Raw genomic sequence first — 17,963 nt, forward strand, 5'->3', positions numbered from 1 at the left:
CATATGTATTGTGAGTGTATTACACACAGTAGATGGCAGTCAGTAAGCTCCACCTACGGAGAAGCAGACGGGGCCACCGGCACGCAAGATGAGCCTCCATCCTAATAAAACTGATGTCAGTTTAAATGTACATTATATCAAGAATATGTTTACTGCTTTATTTTGCTATCAGACAGCCTTTTCTGTGAGGAAAGAGAAGTTCTACTGCTTGTTGTTTCAATCGCTCTGGCCCACCAGCGTCCATGGACAAAAACAGCAATTTTACCTGACAGCACACAGGAGTTGCTGGTCTCCTGCTGCCTTGATCAGTAAGTGTAATTGTGTTATTTGGTGACTTTGGTGTTAGTTCGGGTTAGTTCAGATTTACCAAAGTCACACAAACAAACTGAGCCTATCGTGCGTGTTGGTGGCAGGAATGTGCTGACTGCTGTCTACTGTGTGTAATACACTCACAATGTACTTCATACTTAAAAAAACCTAAACTATCACTTTAACACAAACAAACTTGAATCAGAGCATGACTGTCAAAATGTTCAGTCTTTTTGAGACAGATTTACAGGGGTGTTTTATGTCATTTATTTTATGGAGGCAACAATTTTGTCTGCTATTGAAATGTCAATGAGTCTGGAATGGTGGACTGGTGTTCTAATAAACAGTTTGATCATAAAACTGGAATTTCAATGTGTAATTTATTGTATAATTGTAAGTTATAAGTTATTGTAAGTTATTAGTACTCAAAAAAATTAAGGTAACAATTTGCATGGATATTTCTGAGTAGAATAAAAGTAAAAAAATAAGTTTTAATAACTAAATGGAGTAATTTTTTAAACAATTAAAATTAAGTTGGTTCAACTTAATTAAGCTTGTAGAGGACAAAGCAAATCATGTTGTTTGTACGTAAGGAATAGAGTTTGCCTAACTAGAGAACTCTTGTGGCATTTACGCTATAGTGGCTAAGCTGAAGTAACTTAAAAAGATCCATGCAAATTGTTACCTTAATTTTTTTACGTTAAGCCAGCAGATCTTTTTTTAGAGTGCAGTCACTATACAGAGATGTGCTTCTGAATGTGGACGATGTGTCTTCTGCATGTAGTGATGCAGTTCTGCTTGTGTTGAGTGATGTAAACAACTGATCGATCTAAACTCTTTAAACGTTAAAATTGATCATTAGATATTTTATGACACAACACTGGTGAGTGTTCCCACCTTCTCCTCTTTGTAACTTAACACGATCTTTCAGTTTTCAAATTTTTTTGAACATGATTTTGGAGTATATCTTCGCAGTAGCGATTGACCGCAAAGTAAAGCTACCGGAAATGTACAACCCCACATCCGGTCTCAAACCAGGAAGTTAGCATTTTCTCGTGCATAGGGTCTATTAAGCGACCACTTTCAGTTACTTTCAGAAATCGCGAACCCGGAAATACGAATGATACTCATAGAAACTCACCAGTCAGCGTTTAAGTAACATGAAAGACAAAGCCCAGAGAGTACAGTAGAACAATGATTAATTATTATTAATTATCGAGGGCTCGCTAAATCCTCTGCTTTGTCTGTGAGGTGAACCTCCTCCGTGTTTATTCTCCTGTCAGAGTGGATCATCACCTCAGTGGAGGATCTGTGCAGCTCTGCGGAGGATCGGGATGCTCTCCATGTCCTCCTCCTCCTCCTGCTGCTGCTCCTCTTCCTCCTCCTCCTCGCAGACTCAGACCATTCAACACCCTGGATCCTCTCCCGTCCTCAGACCCGGACCCGCGTCCTTAACCCGGGATTTAAACCTGGACTGCAGCCTGTGAGGGGCAGATCAGGGTGCGAGGCGGGGGAGCTGGGGGAGCTTCTTGGACGTGGATCCAGCGCGCGTGCGTCTGACCACGAGTTCGTGTTTGTTTATAAAATAACGCGAAACAAAAAACGTGTTTCTCCTTTTAAGATGACGGATCCGTTGTCTTTTTTCCGACTCCTTATTAAAAGATTCACGCGGAGACCCTGAACGCGGCACCGGCAGCGCGCGTACACCTCCGGTTTATGTTTCAGTCTTTTGTACCTGCGCGCTCACCTGTGTGGACGCATGTCTCAGATCCAGCACGCGGCTCTGGACCAGCAGGGCCGGTACAACCAGATCTGCACCCGTGGCGGCAGCTGCCCGCCCCCCGCAGACGGTTCCGAGCCGGCCCACTGCCCCGGCCACAGGAGCCGGAGTCCCCGCAAGAAGTGGCAGGTGTTCCCAGGCAGGAACAGGTTCTACTGCGACGGCAGGATCATGATGGCCCGGCAGACCGGGGTCTTCTACCTGACCCTGGTCCTCATCCTGCTCACCTGCGGCCTCTTCTTTACCTTTGAGTGAGTAACAACAGCTTATAGTCTAACGTGTAAAGGTTTGAAGGTGACCTTTGACCCCAGCTGAAGGCCCCTGTGAGGTCACAGAAATAAAAAGGCCCTAAAATAAAACTTCAAATATCCGGTTAAGAGTTTCAGGGAGGATTATATTTTGTTCCTGAATGACTAAAAAGAACTAAAATAAACAGATCAGAGTCATCAATCTGGGATTAAATTCACATTTTCTAAGTTAATTTCAGCACTTCCTAATAATTTTAATAATTTAATGTTCTGTTTTCAATAATTTCACCAAAGTAGTTCGGAAAGATTAAAGTCTAATGTATCGTTGTGGGAGGAATGTTCTTTTATTTTGAAGCCATCATTCTGGTGCTTTTATTTTGGAGTTTTTGTCCAGCTTGGTGAAGAAGAGCAGCAGTTTTGTCTCTGAGCTCAGGTGTGTTTACCTAGATCAGGCTGAAGTCATCTTCAGTTTCTTCCTGATGTTAGAACTCATGAAAGCTAAAAGGAGACACCGAATCCTACTGACTGTTAATCTGAAAACACTGAAAAGGGCTTTGAGTCTTTCACTCTTTGACTCTTTGATGCTTTGGGTCTTTGCCCTGTGTGTCTGATTTTGTTGGGTTTTGTGTAAAAACAGTGAACAGTTTCAGGTTCAGCTTCAGCTCATAATGAATTATTTTTTAGTAGAAAATGAGAGTCAAACTAAATGAAGCGGTGCTGTAATAAATCCTCCTTCAGGTTAGTTCCTTGGTTCATGCAGAGCTAATTATCCCGGGTTTTACCTCCGACCTGATTTAATAACAGTGTGAATAAAAAAGAAAAGAAAGTAGTCCTCAGGGACGTCTGGAGGGTTTATTTTATTTTATTTTTCTTCCTCCCACATTCCTCTTGGTGACTTCCCTTCAACAGCATCCCCGTGCTTCCCGTTTCCACGGTAACTGTCTCCTGCAGCTCATGTCACTACGGTAACAGCAGGAGATGGAATGGGGGTGGGAGGTGGGGGGGTTGTAAACCTGAGACGTCTCTGACGCCTCCGCCAAAGACTCAAAGTACCAGCGAAGAAAGAAAAAGCTTGGTGAGAGTAACATGAATTTAAAAACATATAAACCTAAAGAAGTCTGCAAACCAGATTCAAGGCTGATAGGCAGTATAGATACGCATGCACTGATACGTTACCATATAAAGTACACCGAGACTAAATTTCCTAAATGATCTGAAATGTAAAAAGTGAAGAAAAAAACAAATTATTTTTGGGGCTCTTCTACAGGGAGTGCAGAATTATTAGGCAAATGAGTATTTTGTCCACATCATCCTCTTCATGCATGTTGTCTTACTCCAAGCTGTATAGGCTCGAAAGCCTACTACCAATTAAGCATATTAGGTGATGTGCATCTCTGTAATGAGAAGGGGTGTGGTCTAATGACATCAACACCCTATATCAGGTGTGCATAATTATTAGGCAACGTCCTTTCCTTTGGCAAAATGGGTCAAAAGAAGGACTTGACAGGCTCAGAAAAGTCAAAAATAGTGAGATATCTTGCAGAGGGATGCAGCAGTCTCAAAATTGCAAAGCTTCTGAAGCGTGATCATCGTACAATCAAGCGTTTCATTCAAAATAGTCAACAGGGTCGCAAGAAGCGTGTGGAAAAACCAAGGCACCACATAACTGCCCATGAACTGAGAAAAGTCAAGCGTGCAGCTGCCAAGATGCCACTTGCCACCAGTTTGGCCATATTTCAGAGCTGCAACATCACTGGAGGGCCCAAGAGCACAAGGTGTGCAATACTCAGAGACATGGCCAAGGTAAGAAAGGCTGAAAGACGACCACCACTGAACAAGACACACAAGCTGAAACGTCAAGACTGGGCCAAGAAATATCTCAAGACTGGTTTTTCTAAGGTTTTATGGACTGATGAAATGAGAGTGAGTCTTGATGGGCCAGATGGATGAGCCCGTGGCTGGATTGGTAAAGGGCAGAGAGCTCCAGTCCGACTCAGACGCCAGCAAGGTGGAGGTGGAGTACTGGTTTGGGCTGGTATCATCAAAGATGAGCTTGTGGGGCCTTTTCGGGTTGAGAATGGAGTCAAGCTCAACTCCCAGTCCTACTGCCAGTTTCTGGAAGACACCTTCTTCAAGCAGTGGTACAGGAAGAAGTCTGCATCCTTCAAGAAAAACATGATTTTCATGCAGGACAATGCTCCATCACACGCGTCCAAGTACTCCACAGCGTGGCTGGCAAGAAAGGGTATAAAAGAAGAAAAACTAATGACATGGCCTCCTTGTTCACCTGATCTGAACCCCATTGAGAACCTGTGGTCCATCATCAAATGTGAGATTTACAAGGAGGGAAAACAGTACACCTCTCTGAACAGTGTCTGGGAGGCTGTGGTTGCTGCTGCACGCAATGTTGATGGTGAACAGATCAAAACACTGACAGAATCCATGGATGGCAGGCTTTTGAGTGTCCTTGCAAAGAAAGGTGGCTATATTGGTCGCTGATTTGTTTTTGAATGTCAGAAATGTATATTTGTGAATGTGGAGATGTTATATTGGTTTCACTGGTAAAAATAAATAATTGAAATGGGTATATATTTGTTTTTTGTTAAGTTGCCTAATAATTATGCACAGTAATAGTCACCTGCACACACAGATATCCCCCTAAAATAGCTAAAACTAAAAACTACTTCCAAAAACATTCAGCTTTGATATTAATGAGTTTTTTGGGTTCATTGAGAACATGGTTGTTGTTCAATAATAAAATTATCCCTCACAAATACAACTTGCCTAATAATTCTCCACTGCCTGTAGACTAGATTCTCTTTATAATCCTTTATTTTAAACATGAACCCTCAGCCCCCAGTCTGTAACCCAATGAGTAAAATATATGTAATAAATCATTCATGTCACTTTTGTTCACTGTGTTTGGTTCAGTACTAAAGTACATATACTAGTGTTAAAAATACTGCAGTAAAAGTTGAAGTACTGATTCAACTTCTTTACTCGAGTAAAAGTAAAAAGTACTGGCTCTGAAATGTACTTAGAGTAAGAAAAAAAGCAGCTCTTTGGAAGGCGTTTCTGTTTTTGGGAAAAGCTAACAGCTTTGTGTTATAATAATGTACTAATAAAATAGTATCAGTAGATGGGAATGCAAACTTTACTTTAACTTGTGATGCTAATTACACTCAGCTTAAATCTGCAGAAAAGAAAAGTAAAATAGAGATATTTATGTTTTCTAGTGCCTCCACTGTAGAGGGGGACTTTACCTCTAAACAGGAAAATGTGTACATTCATGGGTTAAAGTGGATTCAGCAGGTGGGGTGTGTGTGTGTGTGTGTGTGTGTGTGTGTGTGTGTGTGTGCGTGTGTGTGTGTGTGTTTTTGTAGTGTACAGGCTGTGATCACCTGACCTGCTTCTCTTTGTGGATGTACACACCAGAATTCAAACAGATGTGAGCAGATGTTTCCTGAGTTGTCCTACTCTGACAGTACACTGTTTGTACTGTCTTTATATTAGACACTATACAACCATCATCAACTGAAATTCATATGAATCTCTGCTACACTTGATATAAGCTAACTGTGACCATGAAACCACAGCCACTGTGCACCAGTCACACACTGTTCTTTACTGTAAATCCACCACAGTGCAGCAAACTAACCTGATTTTCATGCAGCCTTTAAATAACACAGTCTGCCTCAGTTTGTCACATGTCACATGTACAGATTTAAAAACACGAGGACTTACATGTGAGCTGTAAATGAGCAGTCCTTCCCTTTAAATCTAAGCGCTCTTCTTCCTCTCCTGTCCTGTCTTTCTTATCTTTCTCCATCTCTGAGTGAAGCTCTCTTTCTTTTCTCTCCCTGTAAAATACAGCAGCTGGATCTTTACCTAGCAACACACTGTGTCAGATTACCTGACACCTAAAAAAACGTTACTCCCTTTATGCTCACTCCTCTTCTGCAGCACTAGCTAGATGCTGAAGTACCGGGAACACAACTTACCTGTAGTCATTTCAAACAGAAAATTGATCCTCTGCTTTTTAATATTTAAATTTTTCACCTATTTAAGAATAAATCAATCATCAGAATAATGTAGATTACATCCATGACTGATTCTAATAGTTGCAAAGTTTCCTGTTGTGCTGTGGTGTTGCAGAGTACAGGGACTGTTTGTATAAAAAAGGAAAATTAGTTTTTCCTCCAGTTCATCCTTCAGAACTTTATTCTTCTCCACCAGGAAGAAGCTTCGTCCCCAGCTGTAGAAACTCTTACATCAGTTTAGAGGAAAACTGTCTCATGGGATCCATTTTTGGGCTACAGCCCATTTCTTCTATCTCCTCACCAGCTAGCCTCAGTTAGTTAGCTTAAACTGCTAACAGACTATAACAAAAGCACCGAGTCTCTGTAGTAACTGAGAAGCTTCAGCAGAGCAGCATATGTTGTTTTTATCAATATATTTGAAACATTTATTAAACACTTTATTGGACAAAATAAGAGTATCTTTCCTCCCTTCCAGTATCACAGTGTACTGATTCATGTCATGATCCATGTCACCAGACTGTGGCCAAAACAAAATCCAGCTGATACCCACATTTACCTTCCTGAATGACCCAGAAGCCCCAATTCCACAGAGTCTGTGAAATACTAATGGCACGACCATTTTCACTCAATTTAAAAAACACCAGAAATGTGATTTAAAACCGTTTCTGTCCTCGAAGCTAAAAAACGAAGAAGAGACAGAAAAGCCTCCTGAAGTGTCCTGAAGAACTCACATTTGTTCTCATGTTTCTCTCCGTGTTTCCTCAGCTGTCCTTTCCTGGCGTCCAACCTGACCCCGGCCATCCCGGCGGTCGGCGGCGTTCTCTTCATCTTCGTGATGGGGATGCTGTTCAGGGCAAGTTTCAGCGACCCCGGCATTTTACCCCGAGCGACACCAGACGAGGCCGCCGACCTTGAGCGACAGATTGGTGAGCAAAGAGCGACGGGCGTTACGAGACGTTAGAAACATGGTCGTTATATGTTCATGTTCCTCTGCAACACTCACAAGTCTGATTTAATAAACATTTAACAGTTTCTGACAGAAAAAACAGAATTCATACAAAAACTGTAGATTTGTTTAAAGTTTGCTAACAGGTTTTTCCTGAACCTTTCCCAGCATAAAGTTACAGGAAAGAAAAAATGTTAAAGATTATAAGAAGACAAATTAATGGATGAAAATCTGAAAGAAATTTTCTGTAAAAGACACAAAAAAAATTTGTATTAAAATATTTTTAGAAAGTGACCTTGATGCAGAGGTTTAGTTGCTGCTCGCTCGCTTTCTCACATGTTTCTGTGAAGATCAATCAGAAACATTCGATAAGTTTTACAGTTTATGGTAATTTAATGAGGCATACGTGAACAGTCTGTATTTTCAGTCCTCATCTTTGTTACTTGTGCAGTCCTCTGTGGTGTGCAGCCTCTGGGCCAAATCCTGATTGATGGAGATCCCGCCTCATCATTAAAAGGACTGATCACAGACTCTCGATAGGATTAAAATCTGGGCATTTTACTGGCTGTGAATCCAAACTGCTGATTTGATGATCTCCTCTCAGTGATGTCTTTGGCCGATTCTCAGACTATCACCAGACGGCTCCTGGATGATGGAACGAGCTGGTGTTTGAGGACATTTTTAGTTTGGTTCATCCATAAAAAAGCTGGTGAGCTGAAAACAAAATAAAAGTCGGCACCCTTTCAAAGTAAAATGCTTGGATTAGATAAAGGTGAATGTGCCGAGTCACTTCATCACAGTTCTCATGATTATAATGAGAACTTCACAGGTTCAGCGTCTGTCAGACTCACTAATTATCTGAGTCACTGCAGGTCTGTGTGTGTGTGTGTGTGTGTCTGTCTGTCTGTCTGTGTGTGTGTGTGTGTGTGTGTGTGTGTCTGTCTGTCTGTCTGTCTGTCTGTCTGTCTGTCTGTCTGTCTGTGTGTGTGTGTGTGTGTGTGTGTGTGTCTGTCTGTCTGTCTGTCTGTCTGTCTGTCTGTCTGTCTGTCTGTCTGTCTGTCTGTCTGTGTGTGTGTGTGTGTGTGTGTGTGTGTGTGTGTGTGCGCTCAGTCACATGTCTCCACTCTCGTCTCTGTCTCAGGCGTTTCCACAGAAACTGAAGCTCTTGTATATTTTTAGAAGCCTTTTATTAAATTTTCTGGGTTGATTTATTTACTTTTTTCCTTCATGCTGGATCCAGAATCTGCTGCCGGTCAGCATGCCGCCGCTGTGCTCGCAGAACGACCAAACTTAGGCATCGCCTGCAAAACTCGCTCAGCTCAGTGTGTGAGAAATATGAGAGAAGGATGGAAATAGAAAGAGAGGTCAGGAGTGTTTTCTGTGACGCACAACTTAAAACAACATCCTAACATCATTTTTCAGGAAAAAAACCAAAGGTGAAGTCTTTAAAATTTTACAATATGAAAAATAAAAAGGTGAATTTAACAACTGTTTACAGAGACGGCGTTGATCTTTAAACCCTTTTAGACACTTTTAGCTCCTGGTTTTTGGTTTTCTGGCACATTTACAGGAACATCACAGAAAATCATTTAAAAAACACTTAAAGGCATTTCATAATTTTGTATAATTTTATGTGTGTGTTGCTGCACAGCTGTCTTTGTGGAGACTTGTGTTCAGTCTCTATGAGGACATTTCTGGAAGGCAGGGATATTTTTTGGAAATTCAGAATTATTTTTTAACTTTTGCTTTATGGAGAAAGACAGTTGCATCGTCAACACTCCCATTTCTGAGAGGAACATGTTTGTTTTTGTTTTTTTGCATAAAATGGGGCCATTTTCTTCGAAATTCCCAGGCAGGGCCACAGGCTGGTCCCAGTGAGGGTTGCTTCAGGAAAGCCATTCAGCATAAAATCTTTGCCAAATCAAACATGTGCGTCATCAGTAAGAGCGACCACTGCTGCCCAGTTAGGACACTGGTTTGGAAAACGAGGGCATTAAGTGAGATCCTCACTTTGGGACAGACTTTTAACAGTCTGTTTGAAGGCTCCCACACTCGTTTCTGTCGCACACTGTTCAGGTCCTGTTAACAAAGCACCAAATCACAGCAGCAGTCGTCTCAAAGTGTTTTATATTGAAGGTAAAGGCCCTACAATATACAGAGGAAAGCCCCACGATCAGACGACTCCCTTTGAGCGAGCACTTGGTGACAGTGGGAAGGAAAAACTTCCATTAAGGTCTCGGGAAGGTATTAAACTAATGAGAATCCCCACAAAGGCCCAAATACATTCCTGTGTGAGTGAAATCAGCTGATTTTATCTTAGAAAGAAGAACAAAACTCCAGATTTACTGAAAAAGAAAATAAAAATAATTCTGTTCTGAATCTGAAAGGTCAGGGCGAAATGTCACGGGCTGCCTCTCTGTACGGGGTCGTCACATTACCCATCTGCTGCGCGCTTTCAGACTCTGCAGGATGCTCCAGGCCGCCTCCTCGGACCCGAGAGGTTCTCATCAACGGGCAGGCGGTCAAGCTGAAATACTGCTTCACCTGCAAGATCTTCAGGCCGCCCCGAGCATCGCACTGCAGCCTGTGCGACAACTGTGTGGGTCAGTGCGTGTCTCCCTGTGTGTCACAGCCTTAGCTCAGTGCTAAAGCTGCTGGCTGTGCTGCTTGATTCCAGCTTTAAATTAAACATGAGATCAGACTTTCTGATGATTTTCCTCCCACAGAGCGCTTCGACCATCACTGTCCGTGGGTGGGGAACTGCGTCGGGCGGAGGAATTATCGCTTTTTCTACCTGTTTATCCTCTCCCTGTCCCTCCTCACTGTCTTCATCTTCGCCTTCGTCATCACACACGTCATCCTCAGTGAGTAACGGCACCGCCCCCGCACACATTTTCCTCTGTGGTCTCTACATCGACCGTAGTTCTGTTAGTTAGGTTAATGTTCTGCAGAGATTTGTGCATGTTTGCGCTCAGACGACATAAAAACTTTATTTATAGAAGCTCCTCTGATACTTTTTGGCAGGAAGTAAAAACTGAGAAAATATTTCAAAGAAAAAAGGAGAAGAAGCAGAAACGTGGACGAAATAAAGACTCTGATCAAACCAAAGCAAAGTTCTTTTTAGAGACGATCCTGGTGACCAAGTGAAACCGAAGAAAACCATCAGACAGGAAAGTAATCATCATTCTCCACAGTAAATAAAATAAAATATCTGGGCACACGGTTTTGTTGTTGTGCTAACGATGACAGGATATGCAGAGCTATCAGGAAGTGTTCAGGAAGAGGTCAGTTGACCAGCGAGCGCTGTGTCTCTGCAACGGTTTCTAATCTGTGTAATGTAACTCACCCATCAGTGACCTTCAGCCCCACCCACTGTCCTGTGATTGACAGGCTGATCAATGCGAGTCAGACAGACTGGGCCAGTTTTTTATGCTCAGAAAGCTGCAGATCAAAGTCCTGTTGGAAGAAACTCACCAGCTGATTTAAACGTTTCCTCACTTTGACCCAAAGGTCGTTCTTCTCTTTGCCGTCTCTGTTTCTGGCTCGTATAGACTCAAACAGTCTGAATAGGTTCAGTCGTCTCATCATAGGTTCATTCTCGTTGGTCCCTCTTGTCTCAATCCGGGTCCTCAGGTTAGTGCCAGTCTTTGTTTGGTCGTGACTTTGATTCTGGCCTTGCAGGAGTTCTCGGACTTGTTTCAGTGTTGTGGGTCTCGTGTTGGTTTTGTGAGTCTTTAAATTAAGATTAGTCCAGATCTTAATTGTGATTTTCCTTGTTTGAATCTTGCCTGGTGGTCTTTTTGCTGTGGGTGTTTCTCAGGCTAAGCTTCATCCCTGTTTGACGACAAAGATGTTTGATTGTGAAACCATGTTTGTGGAATTCTCTTCTTTCCTGTTTTTGTGGAAATCCACATAAACTGGTTGCTGCCTGGGAGGAACTGTAGCACAGATCATTGACTTTGTGTTTCTGGATCTAAAAGCGCCTGCTGATTTCTCTCTGTCTCTGACCTAATTTTGCACTTAGGCTGCGGATGTTTTTTTCCTGCCCTGCAGGTCCAAACCGTCAGGAACCCGAAGCCTCGAGCTGCCGCCGTCTGAAACTAATGACTGGCAGACTGGCTGAGATGAAGACGCAGCTTCCTCTGAGGGCTGCGCCGCTGGTTTTCTGTTTTTGGCTGTTGTGACTTTGATATAAATGCAGGGAGCTGTGACATCAGCCATCTGTTTTCAGCAGTTTACATCTTTAAGATGACGACCGAATAAGCAGTTGTTGCCTATCCTCACTGACGCACCCAAACATAAATGCACTATACACAGGAAAACAGAGGGTTGGTTGACACCAAGGCAGAGGAAGATCCGCAGCAGCAACTGAGCCCAGAAATGTATTCATGTGGACGTAGAAAAGGGCTCTTTAATGATTGGATGCTGTAATGTTCTTTATAATGAGAGCAAGACTGTAGGCAGTGAGGACTGAACACTTCAGCCCAGATGATGGTTTTCTCTCTCTGTGTTCTGCAGGATCGAACCAGACGGGTTTCCTGGGCGCGCTCAAAGACAGCCCAGCCAGATATCCTTCCCCATGGACAGTTTCAGCTCCTTTTTATTCTGAAAACAACTTTCAATTGTTCACATGCAAAATATTCCTCCTTCTTCTTTTACTCCATCTTGGTGCAGCCCTTCAGACCATCCTCTGTCTGAAACAAGCTGTTGTAGCTCCTCCCCCTGACAGCCCACTCTCTACTAGCCTCTGGAAGCCTGTTGAGGGGCAGCACTCGGTGCTTTTCCATTGTAAGTGTGTAAGGAGCTGATGGAGGACACATTCAGATATTTTCATAGAAAAATAAAAACAGGTTCCATTTGAAGACTGTGAACTTAAACATGCCTCGTATTACAGGAAGGTTTGGACGCACTCGTACTCTTTAGTCATTTTACATTTTCCATAAATGATTGCAAGCATTTAGTTTTGGTTCTGTAATATCAGCACAGTCATGGCCACGTTCACCTCCTCAAGCATCTACAGTCTGATTCATTTGGTGCACAGCCATAAAGACACCAGCCGGTCCTCCATCACTGACGTGCATTACATTTAACATCAGGTTAGTTTGTGTTTCTTACAGTAATTGTTCTTCCGGCTTCTCAGTTGTGATTTTTCCAGTTTTGTTGGAGAAATAAAGAGTAGAGTCTGCCTGCAGCCGCCACAGAAAATCAAACCCGGGCGTTAATTACCCCTCATACGGCTTCCTTCCAAAATCAATCCGTCTGTTGCTGTCACCATCAGCTGTGACCACTGGTCAATATGTCCCACAATGTACTGCCAAGGTCAAATTCGCTGACCCTGTCACACCAGAAACAGTAAATCTTCTGTTTCTGCCATTTTCAGTTTTTACTGCAAATAAAATCACTTCAGTTCGTTAATGCAGACGCACAGATATTCCTCCCGTAGCTCCACTTTATCCCCCATCCAAAGACCCGAGTCAGTCCTTGACCCTGCTCTGCACCGTCCTGGAGGTGGTGGTGTGTTTCTTCTCCATTTGGTCCATTGTCGGCCTGTCAGGCTTCCACACCTACCTGATCAGCTCCAACCAGACCACCAACGAGGACGTGAGTATACCTGAGGTTCGAGGACCTAAACGTGAAAAGGGCCTGCAATGTTTCTGATACTCTTGTCTGGTCCAGATTAAAGGGTCCTGGTCCACCAAACGAGGGAAGGATAACTACAACCCGTACAGCTACGGGAACATCCTGACCAACTGCTGTGCTGCCCTCTGTGGACCTCTACCTCCCAGGTCAGTAACCAGCTCTAAAAACAGGACTAGACTCTGTGCTTATAATCAGGACTAAAACCAGGAATACAGAGAGTTATGTGCAGGGCTAAAGGAGATTAAATGAAGAATTGAGAGTAGGAGTAACTCTGGGCTGCTCTGAGGTGAAACTGATCAAAGTCTGAAATCCAGCATGAGCTCTGCACTGATCACTGAAGGTGTTACTAAAATCAGGACCGACTGATAGTTTTCAGGAATACATGAAATGAATCCCGGTCTAAGAAGGATTAAATAGATCAGGATTATAAAAGACTTAAGTGCACTGACATTAGTCCTAAAACAGGGCTCAAATTTAGACTACAGTTAGGACTAAAAACAGGATTAACATTTGAACTAAAATCAGCACTGAAACCATGACTAAATTAAGCACCAAGCTTAGAACTAAAGTCAGGACTAAAGAGAGTTCTTCAGGACTTTACTTTGAGCTAAAATTGGGAATAAAAAATCTGGAGTACTTTGCATTGTATTTAGAAATGACCTGTAATCACTGTAATCTGTGCTTAAAGCTGAACTGAGGTCAGGATTGAAATGACTTCAGTAATAAACAAACAGCCGTGTTGTTGGATTCGATGGCTGGAGCTTTGCAGCCTCAGTTGTTTGTTCCTGGAAGTCGGAGCTCCAAGAAACAAACAAGCTTTTCTTTCTTGGTTTACGCCTGAAAACTTTGCCTTGCTGCTCCTGCTGAAGCTGCTGATGTTTCGCTCTGCCGGTCTCTGAACATAAAGGTGCTTCAGGCGGTCTCTCTTCTTCCCCCTCCTCTCCGCAGACGCCAAGTTTCTGTGTTTAACGAGGACAGTCTTCAGCTGAGACCTTGCACAGAGTAATTACAGCCCTCACGGCTTCCCGTCTCTCAGCTGACTGTCGGCTCGTCTTCTGCACAGAATTAATCAAAAGAACGATCAGAGCGGCCGAGCGATGGCTCTCCTTCATCGTTACCGCCTCCTCGCCGCTTCCATGAGCTCCTATGTTTCCATCCCACCTGCCGTATATCATCATTACAGCGGGAGACCTGGGCTGGGACTCTGCGACACGCTGCTGATACTTTTTATCGGTTTGTCAAAGCAGCTGATCGATGACGTCTTGCTCAGCACAAAGTTAAGCTTTGGTTTCTAACTAAGCGCAGGAACAGACACAGACCGCATCCCAGTGCTTTTAATTATCTGATATATATACTGCATACTCGCCTTCTTTTATTCTCTGTGCTGTTGATCATTTCACCTCTGGTCAATGAGCTTCTATTGACTTCAGGGCTAACATCAGGTCTGTCTGCTGTGAATTTAAAGCTAAACAATCAAAAAACAGGATTAAGAGATTAAATAATCTGAACAGAATCAAACTGATTCCGGACTAAAGTTGGAACTAAAAGTAGAAATCATTTAACATTAGCTCAGGACTGCATTCATCACTGAAGCTAAAGCCAAACAGAATAAACTAATCAGGGTTACAGTCAGGAATGCTAGTACCTGACTTCAGCACTTAGCAGGACTAAGATCTGATTTGTGGTCTAAATGAAATAAATGAACCGGTGAAATCAGGACTAAGTCAGGCCTGCAGAGCACTCTTCAGAGAATTTTTGCAGTAAGCCCCAAAAGACACGACGGTTAGCACTAAAATCACTCATCCTTTGAACAGGATTGCATTAATATCCTAATTCAGGACTAATCCATACAGAGAGCAGCAAACAGTTAGTCCAACACAGAATTAGATAAAAGAAAAAAATTAAGCCGAGCAGCAGAAAGTATCTGTGTGCAGCTTGAGTGATCAGATCCCTGCAATGTGCACGGACTGTAAATTTCATTCTTCAGGAGCTCTCAAAGGAAACGTTGATCGGCCGGCCAGAAGCTTTTCTTGTCTCTCAGTCGCTCTGTGATCCGGCTGCTTTTAAAAAAATGACTGTTTGTTTTTGCAAATGAAATTTCTCTTTTTGTTGTCGTTAATCTTTGTGAATGTTTTTGAAATTATCTCCAGGAAAAATGTTTTGTAATATTTTCACATTTTTTCAGGTTTTTCAGGTTTGATCGTTGATCCGGCTCACTGAAGGACACCTCTTATTTACTAAACATCATTTATTGAATGAATCCAACTGAAAAGAGTCTCGAGTGTTTTAAACAGTCAGTGAAGAATGTTGTGTAGAGAAGTGTTGGTGTTTGCAGCCCGGTGCCTCTGTGGAGATTCAGTTAAAGAGAAAACTGTGAAAAGAAAACAGTGACGAAGGGTTTTCCTCTGTGTCCGTGTTGTTTCGTCCTCTGAGGTCACAGACGGAGGAGACGAGGCTCTGATGATGCGTCCAGACGGGTCAGCAGGAGCTCTCTGACGAGGCACCAGCTTTAATATTAATATTAATAATGATGATGATGTGTAACAGCGAGCTGCCTCTGGGAGGATATGCAAGGAGGATTTTCAAAGTAAAAGGATGATGAGCATATGGAGCCTCATTATACAGTCTGCTTGTTTACTCATGGCTGGCTGCTCGCAGCGTTTGAACATGTCGACTCCACCTGCTTACAGGGCGACAGGTGGCGGCGTCCATCTGCATGCTCACAAACACAAAAACACACGTTTCAGGTCAAACTCACTTTTCCTGCAGCCACAGACTGATTTATTTAGCTGAATCTCCCAGATCGAGGTCGCCTGGATGATGTTGGACCGGGTGTTTGACCCAACGTCTCTCAACTTCATGTTCTAGCCTAGGCTCCCCCACCCCCCCAGAGACAGGATATTACTTGATCCTGAAGCCAGTTTTGGCCCCCAGGAGGGCGGGGATGTGCGTTTCTGGCCAGGCTGAACTGATCCCCTGGTCTCTTTACTGGTTTTGATTTCCTCAGAATGTGATTGTTTGTGATTCTTCTTTATCAGTCTGATTGACAGGAGAGGTCTGATCCAGTCCGGCACGCCGCAGACCGTCTCCCAGTCCAATGGCACCAGCAACAGCAGCTATGCCTCCACTCAGCTCCACAGCAACATGGTAGGTGAAGGACGCCGTCATACTGCCCGTTACTGATGCGTCACAGAGAAAAATAAGGATCTGAAACGCACGTATTCAAAACTGTTTGAATGTAGATTTTTGTTTTTCTTTACGTTTCTTGGGTGTAGAAAAGAAGCTAAAGCTGTTTGGCTGGTGTAACATAAAACAAACTGATAATAAAAGGTTAAAGGGGATAAAAATAAGTAAAAAACAGTAAAATGTGACTTTATTTTAATTATTTTAATTATTATACAGCACATGTTAAACTTCCAAAATTGATCAGAATGAACTGATCAGAATGACGTAAACATCGAAAGAGTAAAAACCTCTGATTGTTCATTTAAAGATGGCCTGGCTTAAAGCTGCATTCTTTCTTGGGTCCAGCAGGGGGCTCAGCCCTGATGATGCGCTGGTTTCGGTCTTTTCACTCATCCTGGAAACTTGAGCAGCTTTTGTGGCCATTCAGGTGAATGTGTTGTAAATAAAGTTTTATGGTGTTGAATGTCTCTCAGTGTGATCAGGATCAGTGCATCCAGAGCACTAAGTTTGTGCTGCAGGCTGCCACCACGCCTCTGCTGCACAGCGACCCCGTCGTGCTGGCCCCGCTGCCAGGTAAGACCACCACTCTGGGGGGCCCCTGCGCCTACCTGGCCCCTGCCCAGCCGTCCCTGCCATCCTGCGGAGGCGATGTCCTGACGCTGAGGGACGCCGCTGTCGACTCCCGCTGTCACCACCACCTGCACCTCCATCACCACCATCACCACCACCACTTTGTGAGTCCGGAGGAGACGCCATGTGCCACGCCACAGGGTGCCCTGCCCTGCCCCGCCCACCTGCACCTCCACCACCAACCCCACCCTGCCATCCCCTCCCCCATTGCCCTGTACGACCCTGCCAGTCAGGACGCTCTACACGAGGACTCGGTCAGGGGGCTAGTGAAGCTCAGCTCCGTCTGAATGTGACGTCCGTTGGACAGATTTTTACTGTCTATGTTAAAAAAACTAAACAAATAAAACAAACTGTTTCCAAATCGTGATGATAAAAACGAACACACCTCAGTAAAACATCTGATCACAAACTCAGCTGATGGGCTGGTGTCTCGGGTGAAGATTGTCCTCAGAGCAAAGACTTGTCTCCAGACGCCAGAGAAACGCTGACACTTTCTCCCTTTTAGACTTTTTGTCTTTGACGCTTCTCGATTTCACATTTTTTGTGACTTTGTTTGGCAGCTTTTAGAAAGTCCACCTGTTCTGCCCCGTTTGTCCTGTATTAAATATTACTTTAGTAAACTCAAGACACTTTCGCACAAAAGCACCTTTTCTGTTTGGACTTCTGTCTGAGGACCAAAGCTGGACTTGGTCCTCGTCCACTTTCCGTTCGTGTTTCATCCTTCGACCAACCTTCATTCTTTGAATTCCTGCTAAAAACGTTGAATCCAGAATAAGCTACTTCAATGCCAAACGTTCAGCTGCAGCAGCAGCAGGACCAAAACTACAAACTCTGACTTTTTATTTTATTACATATAATAAATAATATTTGATTGTTTTTTGGTTCTGATGGTAACTGGTTGGTGTTCTGAGACCAGCATTTGCCTCAGCCAATCAATGTTTGTGATACAATGTCAACAAATAAAAAACAAAAAGCCAATTCAAAGATCAGTTTGAGCTGCATGATGATATTCAAATGTCTTCATGTCATCATGTTTCTGAGTCAGAGGAAAACTGAAGGTTTAGTGTTTGGTTTAAATGATGGACGAATCCATCATGCGTGTTTTTCCTGAGTACACATTCATGCGTTAGGATGCCCAGATGCACCACAGCAACATGGAGTCTTCATGTAGGCGTCTGTGTGCT

At 43.3% G+C, this 17,963-nt stretch overlaps 1 protein-coding gene across 1 annotated transcript; it reads left to right on the plus strand.

Moving 5' to 3' along the window:
* The first annotated feature begins 1,376 nt into the window (after positions 1-1,376).
* Positions 1,377-17,763, plus strand: LOC113006614 (probable palmitoyltransferase ZDHHC14). Its single transcript, XM_026142683.1, has 9 exons — positions 1,377-2,340; positions 7,143-7,303; positions 9,783-9,926; positions 10,050-10,187; positions 11,842-11,890; positions 12,822-12,924; positions 13,000-13,109; positions 16,002-16,110; positions 16,623-17,763. Exons 1-9 carry the CDS (start codon positions 2,069-2,071, stop codon positions 17,064-17,066), a joined length of 1,530 nt encoding a protein of 509 aa, XP_025998468.1. The 5' UTR covers positions 1,377-2,068; the 3' UTR covers positions 17,067-17,763.
* The last annotated feature ends 200 nt before the right edge of the window (positions 17,764-17,963 follow it).

This window comes from Astatotilapia calliptera, chromosome 15 (assembly GCF_900246225.1).
Source record: "Astatotilapia calliptera chromosome 15, fAstCal1.2, whole genome shotgun sequence".
NCBI lineage: Eukaryota > Metazoa > Chordata > Actinopteri > Cichliformes > Cichlidae > Astatotilapia > Astatotilapia calliptera.